This window comes from Choloepus didactylus, chromosome 9 (genome assembly GCF_015220235.1).
Source record: "Choloepus didactylus isolate mChoDid1 chromosome 9, mChoDid1.pri, whole genome shotgun sequence".
Classification (NCBI taxonomy): Eukaryota; Metazoa; Chordata; class Mammalia; order Pilosa; family Megalonychidae; genus Choloepus; species Choloepus didactylus.
In genome coordinates this window covers 107546041-107558594 of record NC_051315.1, presented here as the reverse complement: position 1 = coordinate 107558594, position 12554 = coordinate 107546041, and the positions used below count along the sequence as shown (strand labels likewise).

General features: G+C 39.8%; 1 protein-coding gene across 2 annotated transcripts in view; it reads left to right on the top strand.

Moving 5' to 3' along the window:
- The first annotated feature begins 821 nt into the window (after positions 1–821).
- BARD1 (BRCA1 associated RING domain 1) overlaps positions 822–12554 on the top strand; it is a 102112-nt gene continuing 90379 nt past the window's right edge. The window contains exon 1 of one of the 2 annotated variants that reach the window (XM_037850134.1): positions 822–1120. Coding sequence is in view for 1 of the 2 variants with exons in the window: in XM_037850128.1 (XP_037706056.1) it covers positions 978–1120 (143 nt within the window). In the remaining variant the exon portion in view is untranslated. The remainder of the gene's footprint in view (positions 1121–12554) is intronic. The other variant, XM_037850128.1, reaches the window with a different exon arrangement.

The window sequence follows — 12554 nt, the reverse complement described above, 5'->3', positions numbered from 1 at the left end:
AGAAAGAAAAGTGGGCAGATTTGAGAAAAAGTGTGTGGGGTGCGGGTGGGGGAGGGAGGGTTGGATTTGTCAATGGATCGGATTGCCGGTGAGCGGACGAAGGGGTATAAAATAGTGATCAATGAATGATCCTTACGAGGAAAATAGTCTTTAGCCAACAAATGCTTTCTGGAAATTATATTCCAGGCATATCTTAAAAGTAAACCAGGACTTCAATACGCCTTCGAGCAGGTCTCCGTAACTTGCTATAATTAGCTAGAAACCTTCCTCATTTTTACTAGGCATTTACACTCTAGAACTATGAAAAAAGGAAAGAAAAAGTTACTTTCTTAGAAATGGAGAGCCCTGGCACTTTAAGGCGCTTACAAACTAAGCGACTTCCAAGTCCTGAGCAAAGCTTTTCCAGGTTTACCAACAGTCAGCGGAGCACTCTTCACAGAAAACGCTAAACTAAAGGTTTCTTTGTTTTGTGTTTTTCCCAACGGTCAAGTTCGCTTCCGCTCCTGAAAGCAAGGATTTGCTTTTGTTTTTGGATTTCTCTCTCCAGACCGCTCCACGCCGCTTCCCGCCCCGCGGGAGGGGGGCATTCTTGGGACCCGCCCCCTTCCTGCAGACTTCAGGCGCCCTCGCCAGGCCCCGCCCCACCCCGCCCCGTTCCCAGGCCCCGAGGGCCTGGTCTGCCTAGACATTGGGCCTTCCTTCGCGGCCCAGCCCCGTCCCGTCTCGCGCGCGGGGATTTGGCCGCGCTTTTGCGCGCTGCGCCGCGAGTCTCAAGCTCCACCCCCCACTCCGGCACCACGGGTTCCGTCCCTTGGCGCTCACCCCTTCCCGCTCACTCCGCCCCCTAGAAGTCCCGCGGGCCGAGAGAAAGGAGCCGCTCCGGCTGGGGGTCAGGTCTCCAGCCCAGGGTGTCTCGTTCGTTGCCTAAACCCACTCGGCTTTCCTTTCCGAGGAGCCTTTCCCGCGGAGGCGGGGCGATGCCTGGGGACCGGCCGCCTAGGGTCCGCTCCGGGAATCAGCCTCGTCCCGCGCCCGCCATGGAGCCGGCGGGTCGCGGGGCCTGGGCCCACAGCCGCGCCGCGCTTGACCGGCTGGAGAAGCTGCTGCGCTGCTCGCGTTGGTAAAGATGGACCCTCGAAGGGGGGGATGCCGTGAGGGTAAATGCGAGGGGCAGGGATCGCGCCTGTCTTGGGTGGAGGGGGACATCTTCAAACTTGAGGTTTCCTCCCTGTCCCGCCTCGCAGTTGGGCCTGCGTGCAGAGGTAGTTCCTGTTCAGGGATCTAGCCTAAGTTGCCCCTCTTTGCCAGTCCCCTATTTGGATCCTTTCTGGCTGGCTTTGTAGCCTCATCTTGCACGATAACCTGTTAAAAAGACAATCTCGAACTTTAGCGGGCGGAATAATCGCCTAGGAGTATGGTTGCTGCGGCTTCCTGGCCCCGCCTCCGGAATTTGAATCTGTAGGGCGGGCTGGGGTTGAGGCAGCTGCACTTTTTACTGGGCCCAGGATAATTCTGAGGAAGGCAATTCCTTAACGTCGTGCTGACAGCTACAGTGCTGCCCGAGAGGCCCCCTTAAGTTTGAGCCTGTTGTCACTTTTTGTTGAGCTGATCCCCTTTGACCCTTTCCTCATTTCAGGTTTGTTTGTTTGTTTTTGCGAGGGTTGGGGAACTTTGTTGGGTGATTGTATATGGCAGTATGATGGGCACAGCTATGTTATTTCTCATTCAGCTTCTCATTTCCTGGGTTTGGCCAAAGACTGTATGACCTGGCGTTCCAGCTTTGATTAAGAATATACGGCTCTGATAGATAATATTTTCATATTTTGCTTGTTATTTTCTTCCTTATTGTTACAACCTAGAAGTCCTCTCAGTTCTGGATTTTCATTCCATCCAAAGATCTTATTTTCATGACTGATGCTCCCAATCTTTCGTTTCCCTGCAGCTCTTCCTAGTTCTTTTATAGCTTTTTTTGGCATCTCTCATTTTTTCATTTTCTTCAAAAGTATTTATTGAGCACCTACTGTATGCACAGGTCAGTATTTCTGCATCAAGATCACTCTGTGGGGTTTCTCTCTGCTTGTACCCCTCATTTATATCTTTTTTTTGGACTGTGTTTTGTTTTGATTTTTTTCTCTGATTTCCAACTTGCGGAACTTAACTGCTATGTCATTTATGTGCATATTTCTCTTTTCACCATTTTCTTTAAAAATGAAAAGGGCTTACTGCCACAAGAGTTTTTCACTAATATTTTGTGTCTTAATTTGCCAAGCTAGTATGACAGATACCACACAGTGAGTTGGCTTAACAGCAGGAATTTATTAGCTCATGGTTTGGAAGTCTAGAAGTCCCAAATCAAGGTGTGGGCAAGACTGTGCTTTCACCCCAAAGTCTGTAACATTCTGGTGCTGGCTTGCTGCAGTCCTTGGGGTTCCTTGGTTTGCATCTCTGACTCCCATCTCTTAGCAATGTTCTTGGTCTCCTGTGCCTGCTCTTACAGTTTCTACTGACTTCTGGCCCCTCTCCCTGTGGCTTCCTCTTAATAAGGTCTCCAATACTACAGGTTAAAGCCCTCCCTACTTTAGTTGGGCCATTCCTAAATAGGATCTTAGAAGACGCTATTCACAAATGAGTCTACACCCTGACTCACCTTATTCAGAGATACTATTTACAAATGGTTTTACTGGAATGTACATTAAGATTAAGAACATATGCTTTCTTGGGGGGCATAATTCAATCTACCACGTTTTGTTTTACAAATATTTTAAAGGATGTGACAAAATGGCATCACTACACACCTTAGAAAAGTGACACTTTGTTCGAATGAGTACATTTTGAATGGTGTTTTTTTCCCCCGTAGCACATGAATCGTCCATCCGAAAATATGAAATTTAAAACCTGACACTGCTATTTGCAATAATGGAAGCAATTGTAGTCACACCTTGATAGTCAGTTTAATGAAAGTTAGAAATTCAGGTGGTGCATCTACATATGGCAGCGTAGTGCTTCACTGAGACTATAGAGTCAGACTGCCTGAGTTCAAGTTCCTGCTCTTGACATTACTGAGTGGGTCAAGTTATTCAACCCCTCTTTGCCTCAGTTTCCCCATCTGCAGAATGGAGTAATAATGGTGTTCAATTCATCCTCTCGTTTGGATTTACTAATAAACAAAAATTTATTGAGCACTTACAAAATGCTAGGCACTTTTCTAGGCATTGGGGATTCATTAATGAACAAGCAGAAAGAAATCCTAATTCTTAAGGACCTTGTACTCTAGGGGAGGGAAGAGGCTAAGTAAAATTATATATGTAAACAGTTCAGCATCGTGTTTGTTATAGAATAAGCATTTGACAAATAATAAATATAAAAATACAAAAAGGTGTAGTCTGTTTTCTGAATAGTTTTGGGGGAGACAAAATAGGTATTCAAATGCTTATGGAATGTTAGCAGTACTGTAATAGTCACATATAGAAACTGTTAGAGGAATGCAAAGGGTAGCACAAATAATTGAAATCTAATAAAGCCACTTTAATTTTTTTACCCACTACCAAATATGTTTGCCAGTTTCTAACTGAAGTGAGCAGACAATAAAGGTCAAAGGACTTAAGGTAGACCTCGGTAACCAGGTTCAGAATTAATCTTGCTCATCCACTTGGCTGGTGAATGATACTGAACTCCAGTGATTTTTTTTTTTTTAATTAATATATGAACCAGTGATGGATTAACTCTTAACTATTTATTTGAATGCATATTTTAACAGGGTCCTGCATTTTTTTCTCTAAAGGGTAAGATAATAAATATTTTAAGCTCTGCTGTCTTAAATTCTTAATTCAAGGGGCCTGCAAAATCAGGCTGCTGGCCCCCAGGCCAGAGTTTAACAATTCTCTTTTAACAGGTAAAATGTCTTAAGTGTAAAGATCCTCCTCCGTGAAAAATTTTGTAGCACATCTTGTTTAATGTTTAAAAATCATACTGATTTCCTCTCTTGGTGTCTCTGCAAGTTTGGCAGTGTCTGTAGTGAATAAGGTATGGCCAGCTGCACATTATTCATGGGAAAAAGAACATTCTTTCTAACCCTGCATTTTCCTAGTAGCTGCCTGACATTATTGCTTGCAAGGAGCAACTTGGAATGGTCTGTTTCTTGCTTTTGTTACCCACCGTTCAAAGCAGTGTCATATTATTTTAAATTGTGTGTCAGTATGTCCTTTTACAGAGTTTCAGATTTCTACCCAGTCGGCTAGTGGTTACCGTGATTACTCTTACATTCAGCTTGCAGCTGTCATCTGTTATGTGTAGCACCTTGGATCTATTTTGCAGCAGGTGAGGGTGGATCAGCTACATTACAGGGCGTCCTTTCTTGACCTTTAACAGGAGTATGGCTTCAAGGTGATGCTGATGAAACTATTCAAGAGGCCAGATGTGACATTTGTGTTCGGTCCAAGTTTCACACCCAATAGAAGCTATTTAAAGACTTGGAAAAATGAGACAGGAAGACCGTATCATTTGAGAGGCTGGCAGAATGCACAGTAATAATGTGTTGCTAAAGGAAGCAGGAAATGATAATAGGAGCTACAGTGTACAAACCCAGGTGTCATATGACACTATTTTGTGAAGTAAAATAATTAGATATCCCTTGGAATATTTTTGGGGGCTGGGGTTGGCATCTATAGACAATTGTAACTTGGAGTTCAAGGGCTTTTTTTTTTTTTTTTATTAAATTCAGTTTTATTGAAATACATTCACACACCATACAATCATCCATGGTATACAATCCACTGTACACAGTATGATAACATAGTTATGCGTTCATCACCACAGTCTATCTCTGAACATTTTCCTTACATCAGAAAGAACCAGAATAAGAATAAAAAATAAAAGTGAAAAAAGAACACCCAAATCATCCCCCCATCCCACCCCATTTGTCCTTTAGTTTTTATCCCCATTCCTCCACTCATCGATACACTAGATAAACGGGGTGTGATCCACAAGGTCTTCACAATCACACTGTCACCCTCAAGGGCTTTTTTAATCAACTTTTGGCAAAAAGTTAGAGAGTAATCTTTTAACTTTTAGGATGGGTGACTTTTTTTTCTTTCTGAATTACCTCTTATTATTTAAAAGGATATCATGATTTATATTGTTTTTAAAGGTGACATAGCATAATGGTTAAGAGCATGGACTCTATAGTCAGACTTCCTAGATTCAAATCCTGGCTCTGTGATTTGGGGCACATTATTTAATGTTTGTTTGCTACCTTTTCCTTATCTATAAAATGAGTTCGTAGTAGTTTCTATCTCATAAGGTTGTTGTGGGGGATTAAATGAGAATATTTTTAAGGTACTTAGAGCAAAGCCTGGCATTGTAGTTTGTAAAATGAAAGGTAGATATCCTGACCCCAGGATTCAGTTTCTATCTTTCTTCAGGAGTCTAATGTTCAGAGGCTCGTGATCCTTAAATGGGACTATTATGCCTTTCGGTTTGCTTTGGCACTGGTTATTCATTAGGACAAGGAATTGCTGCGGCACTGCATTAGTGGTGATACAGTGAAATATTTTTCTACTCTTTTAAGAAGCATATGCTTACTTAGAAGGGGTAAAATGTGCACACAGGTCAGGGTAAATTATGATGAAGGCCAACAGAATGCAGAGAAGAGTGCTTAGGTGGGGCCAGTGGTGGAAAGCTTCACGGGCATTTGAATTGGACCTACATAGATTTTTATAGACAGAGCCAGGTTGGATATTATTAGCAAATGTCAATATGCTAAAAAGAATTGTAGATGGGGAGTGGGTCAGATAGGCAGGGAGTTAAGAGAGTCAAATCGCAGAGTGATTAATAGCCTAACAGAAGAATATTTGGTTGGGTCAAGTGGTTACTTCCTAAAAAGGGCAGGTCGTATAACTTTCCTGGGACTCTGTTTCTGCATCTATAAAAGGAGGAAACAAGATTAATTGGATTTAAAGGCTCCCTCCAGGCTGAACATTCCATAATCATTAGTGTCCATGGGATATAAAATTTTCTTTAAAACTTTTAATTGAAGTTTAACACATATATAGAAGAGGGCACAAATCATTGGTATTCAGCTTGATGAATTCTTACCCATATTCCAGGTAAGAAACAGCACCTTACCAGCACTTTTGGTGTTCTCGCTCTTGCTCCCTTTCAGTTACCACCTCTTCCCCACCAAGGTTAACTACTATCCTTATTGCCATCAACATAGATTTGTTTTGCCCATTTTTGTGTTTTATATAAGTGAATAATACAGTATGTATTCTTGTGTGTTTATTTTGCTCAGTTATGTTTGTGAGATTCATTGATTGGATGTGTAGTTTATGTAGATTTTCATCTTGAATGTTTGTGTGTGTGTGTGTGTGTGTGTGTGTGTGTATGTGTGCTTGGCTTTCCCTCCTTTAGAAGAAACCAAAATCAACTTTGCATTTCATAGGGTTTTCTTGTAGAGGGCTTAAGCAATTCTTGGGCAGAGTTTCCTCTTCAGTGTCCTGTACTGTGGGGTTGATTACCCATAATAAATAGTGACTAAGCTCTCAGGGCAGATGCAAAAGTTACAGGTCTTTCCCTCTGACTTAGATCTAGAACCATGCATGGCATGTACAGTCCCATTGTAGGTGTAACACAGCTCGTGTTATATAGAGTTACGACTGTCAGAGAAACTTGCCAAGCACATTGAATACCCTTAAATACTGTCTCCCATAGCATAGAAGGTAGTGTTATAAGTGGAATTATGGGTCTGCAGGTAGGGAGCTTAGAGGTGAGACTTTACGTAGGAGTGGAAATGTGTGACTCATTTGCATATAGATGGTAGCTGAAGGTGTACTTCTGGAAGTGAGAAGGGAAGAAGGTATAAAAAAGAATGCCTAGATATTGAACCTCAAAACTCAACACTTGAAAGTCAGGTGGAAGGGGTGAAACCTTAAATAACAGAAGATATCAGCAGTTACTTAGATACTGTTTTGCTTTGGAGGAAAGGGAATAGAACGGGAATAGAACACAGAATAACAAAACTCTTTGAGTCAGAGGCACATGACTTTTATGTGGCATATCTGACTTACATAGAAGACTATTATAATTAGTCACTAATCAGCAGTTCTCTTGCCCATTTTGACTTTTGAGGTGTTTGACTCATTTATGCAACATTTATACATTAAACAATTGGACATTTCTTATTGTTTTTCTCATGTAGTTTATTTGGATCAGGTACACAAGTAAGTATAATAAGATGCTTTAAAGTCATTATCCATTCCCCTCACTTTTTTTTTTGTTTATTTTTAATTGTAAGTTAATATGCCAGTGTATTTTTTTACACAAATTACATGTTTATTGTACGGAATTCAGAAAATGCAGATAAATCAAAAGAAGAAAACAAAAACATCCATAAATTATTTCCTTCAAAAATTACTTATTAAAAATATTTAATATTAGGGTGACTGACACATTTGTGAGTGAAAGGGAGAGCTAAGGGAATGGGACCTCAGGATGGCAGGTACCAGTGGGATTTTATGTATATTTTTAAAATATACACCATATTCCAGTGTATTTTTTTTTTATTGTGGAATATAACATATAGAAGTGATAACTTTCCAAGTGTAATTTAACAAGTATTTAGCAAATTTCAAAGAATGTTGTGGGTTAAAGTTCTACCATTTCAGTTGTTTTCTTCTAGTTATTCTAATACCTTAGCAACTAAGAAAAAGAAAATTATATAAAGATTCAGTATTTATAATCTTTTGTTAAATTCTATTTTGTCTATTGCTACCCCTTCCTCTAGTTTAATCACTTTCCTGATCTTCAGGGATGTCTAGGCAGTGACTGTCCTAACTTGTTCATGTTGAAAATGGATGTCGACATTATGAAAAACGGGGACACAACTGGTTGATGTTCTTGAAGAGGCTATTGCCTCTGGGTTTTGGGACTTAGCTGGCATAGGAACTCTCTGGAGGATTTAAGTTTCTGAAGGATAAACTTAGTGGGTATTCTTTAGGGTTTTCGGAAGTACTGTTGACTTGGGCTTATCATACTGTGGCCACTTGGGATATCTGACTGAAGTTTGCATAGGAGTAACCTCCTGGACAGCCGCTTGACTCTAATTGAAATGTCTTAGCCACTGAAACCTTATTTCGTTGTCTTTCTTTTCCCTCTTTTGGTCAAAAAGGCATTCTTAAACTCATTTCCAGAATCCATGTCCCACCTTGCCAGAGAGACTCACGTACGGGGTCCTGTCCCACATCAGGAGGAAGGTGATGAATTTATTTGCAGAGTTGGGTTTAGGGAGAGAAAGTCCACATTTGAGCAACAAAAGAGGTTCTCTGGAGGTGACTCCTAGGCGTGATTATTGGTGGGCTCAGCCTTCTCTTTACAACCATAAGTTTCACCCAAGCAAGCCTCAAGATCGAGGGCTTGACTTATAAAGTATGGGGTTCCTCATTTCATGTAGCATATGTTATGTCTACAATAATCAGTCAGTACTCACATTACCATCACTTAGTTGTACGATCCTAATCACTCTCCATTTTAAACAATTCTCGTGACCCAAAACACCCCATAGTTCTTTTCAGCCTTGAATTATGTGTCCCTAATATTTGTGTAGTACTAGTAAGGTATTCCTATTAATTGTAGTTCCTAGTATGCAATAGGTAGATTTTTCCCATATACTATTCTTTTGTCAACTCTCTGTACCAGTATCATACCTTAGAAATATTATAATGAAAGTACCGATCTATATTTGTAGTGCTGATCTGTGGGATGCATGCCTTTAAACAACCCCTTTCAGTCCTGTTCGCCTTCAGTGCAGCTCTGATACTTGTAATCCCATTACCAAACAATTGTTACCTGTATCCATTCTCATACTTTTAAATTCACTGTCATTAACTATTTGGACATATTAGGTTATCATTCACTAGCTTCTGTCTATCTCTAGGTCCCCAGTGTTCTACGTTAAAAGACATTGATTTTACATTGTTCGGGGAGTTCATAGTAGTGGTAACATACAATAGCTCTCCTTTTGTGTCTTACTTATTTCATTCAGCATTGTATCTTCAGGGTTCATCCATGTTGCCATATGCTTCAGGACCTTGTTCCTTCTTACTGCTGCCTAGTATTCCATTGTATGTATATATCGTATTTTGTTTATCCACTCTTCTGTTGAAGGACACTTGGATTGCTTCCATCTCTTGCAATTGTGAACAATGCTGCTATGAACATTGGTGTACAAATGTCTGTTCATGTCACTGCTTTCAGATCCTCTGGGTATATACTGAGATGTGGAACTGCTGGATCATAGGGTAATTCAATATCTACTTCTCTGAGAAACTGCCAAACTGTCTTCCATAGCAGCTGTAACATTATACATTCCTACTAGCAATGAATAAGAGTTCCAGTTTCTCTACATTCTCTCCAGCATTTGTTGTTTCCTGTTTGTTTAATGGCAGCCGTTCTTATTGGTGTTAGATGGTATTTCATTGTTCTTTTGATTTGCATTTCCCTAATAGCTAGTGAAGATGAACATGTTTTTCATGTGTTTTTTAGCCATTTATATTTCCTCTTTGGAAAAATGCCTTTTCATATCTTTTGTCCATTTTTATCATTGGGCTGTTTGTACTATTGCTGAGTTGTAGGATTTCTTTATGCATGCAGGATATCAGTCTCTTATCAGATATATGGCTTCCAGATATTTTCTCCCATTTGAGTTGGTTGTCTCTTTATCTTTTTGACAAAGTCTTTTTTTAAAATTCAGTTTTATTGAGATATATATATCATACACTCATCTGTGGTGTACAATCAGCTGTTTACAGTACCATCATATAGTTGTGCATTCATCACCCCAATCTATTTTTTGAGAAGTTTTCAGAAAAAGTAAAAATAAGAATTAAAAATAAAAGTAAAAAGGACACCCAAATCATCCCCCCCACTCTATTTTTCATTTAGTTTTTGTCCCTATTTTTCTACTCATCCATCCATACACTGGATAAAGGGAGTGTGATCCACAAGTCTTTCACAATCATACTATCACCTCTTGTAAGCTACATTGTTAAACAATTGTCTTTAACAAGAGTCAAGGCTACTGGGTTGCAGTTTGATAGTTGCAGGTGTTTACTTCTAGCTATTCCAGTACCTTAAAACCTACAAAGGCTTATCTATATAGTGTGTAAGAGAGCCCACTCATCGAATCCATTTGGGATCGCAGCCACTGAAACTTTCTTTCATCTTGCATCCCCCTTTTAGTCACTAAGATGTTCTCAATCCCACGATGTTGGATCCAGTTCATCCTCAGGAGTCATATCCTGTGTTGCCAGGGGAGATTTACACCCCTGAGAGTCAAGTCCCACGTAGAGGGGAGGGCAGTGAGTTCACCTGCTGAGTTGGGTTAGCTAGAGAGAGAGGGCCACATCTGAGCAACAAAGAGGTACTCAGGGGGAGACTCTTAGGTGCAATTATAAGCTGTTTTAGTTTCCTTTGCAGTAATGAGTTCCATAAGGGCTCGGCACATCAAACTGCCAGTCCTCAATATTTGTGAGAACATCAGCAACAATCCAGGTGAGGAAGTCCAACACTTCTGCATTTTCCCCTGGCTCTTCGGGGAAGGGGTAGGGAGGGCCCTGCATATATATTTTTATTCTCTGCCTAAATTACTTGAGGATGTTGACAAAGTCTTTTGAGGTGCAGAAGCTTTTGATTTTGAGGCGTTCCCATTTATCCACTTTTTCTTTTGTTCTTGTGCTTCGGGTATAAGGTCTAAGAAGCTACCTCCTATTACTAGGTCTTGGAGATGCTTCCCTATATTATCTTCTAAGAATTTTATTGTGCTGTCTCTTGTATTGATGTCTTTGAGTTAATTTTTCAGTTAATTTTTGTATAGGGTGTGAAGTAGGGGTCCTCTTTCATTCTTTGGGATATGAATATCCAGTTCTCCCAGCCCCGTTTGTTGAAGAGACTGTTCTGTCCCAGTTCAGTGGATTTCCGAATTCTCCACTTAATTTCATTTATCAATATGTCTATCGTTTTGCCAATACCATGCTATTTTGACCACTGTGGTTTTAAAGTGGGCTTCAAAGCCTGGAAGTGTAAGCCCTCCCACTTCATTCTTTTTTAGAATGTTTTTGGCAAATTGAGGCCCCTTTTCCTTCCAAATAAATTTGATAACTAGCTTTTCCAAGTCTGCAAAGTAGGTTGTTGGAATTTTGATTGGAATTGCATTTGAATCTGTAGATCAGTTTGGGTAGAATTGACATCTTAACAATGTTTAGCCTTCCTGTCCATGAACACAGAATATCTTTCCACCTCTTTAGGTCCCCTTTGATTTCTTTTAGTAACAATTTATAATTTTCTGTGTAGAGGTCTTTTAATCCTTGGTTAAATTTATTAATAGGTACTTGATTTTTTTAGTTGCTATTGTGAATGGAATTTTTTTTTTTATTGCCTCTTCAGTTAGGTCATTACTAGTGTATAGGAACATTATTGACTTATATGCATTAATCTTGTATCCTGCCACTCTGCGGGATTTGTTTTTTAGCTCAAGTAGCTTTGTCGTTGATTTCTCAGGATTTTCCAAAGATAAGATCATATCATTTGCAAATAATGAGTTTTACTTCTTCCTTTCCAGTTTAGGTACCTTTTATGTCTTTATCTTGACAAATTGCTCTGGCTAGAACTTCTAGCACGCTGCTGAATAATAGTGTTGACAGTGGGCATTCTTGTCTTGTTCCTGACATTCAGGAGAAGACTTTCAGCCTCTTACCTTTGAGTACTATGTGGCTGTGGGTTTTTTTTGTGTATGCCCTTTATCATAGTGAGGAAGGTTCCTTCAATTCCTGCCTTTTGAAATGTTTTTATCAAAAAGGGATGTTGAATTTTATCAAATGCTTTTTCAGCATCTATTGAGATGATCATTTGATTTTTCCCTTTTGATTTGTTAGTGTGTTGAATTACATTAATTGATTTTCTTATGTTGAACCACACTTGCATGCCAGGAATGAACCCTACTCAGTTGTGTATAATTCTTTTAATGTGCCATTGGATTCGATTTGCAAGTATTCTGTTGAAAATTTTGGCATCTATATTTGTTAGGGAGATTGGCCTATAGTTTTCCTTTTTTTGTAGTATCTTCATCTGGTTTTGGTATCAGAGTGATATTGGCTTCATAAAATGAGTTAGGTAGCGTTTCTTTTTCTTCAATTTTTTGAAAGAATTTAAGCAGGAATAGTGTCAATTATTTTCGGGAAGTTTGGTCAAGTTCCCCCGTGAAGCCTTCTGGCCCTGGGCTTTTATTTGTGGGTAGATTTTTGATGACTGATTGGATCTCTTTGCTTGTGATTGGTTTGTTAAAGTCTTCTATTTCTTCTTGGGTCAGTCTAGGTTGTTCATGTGTTTCCAGGAAATTGTCCATTTCCTTCTCTAGCTTGTTGGCATAGTATCCTCTTATGTGTTTTTTTTTTTTAATATCTTCAGTATCCATGGTAATTACCCTATTTGCTTTTCTGATTCTGTTTATTTGGGTCTTCTGTCTTTTTGAGTTTGTCAGTCTAGCTAAGGTTCTGTCAATCTTG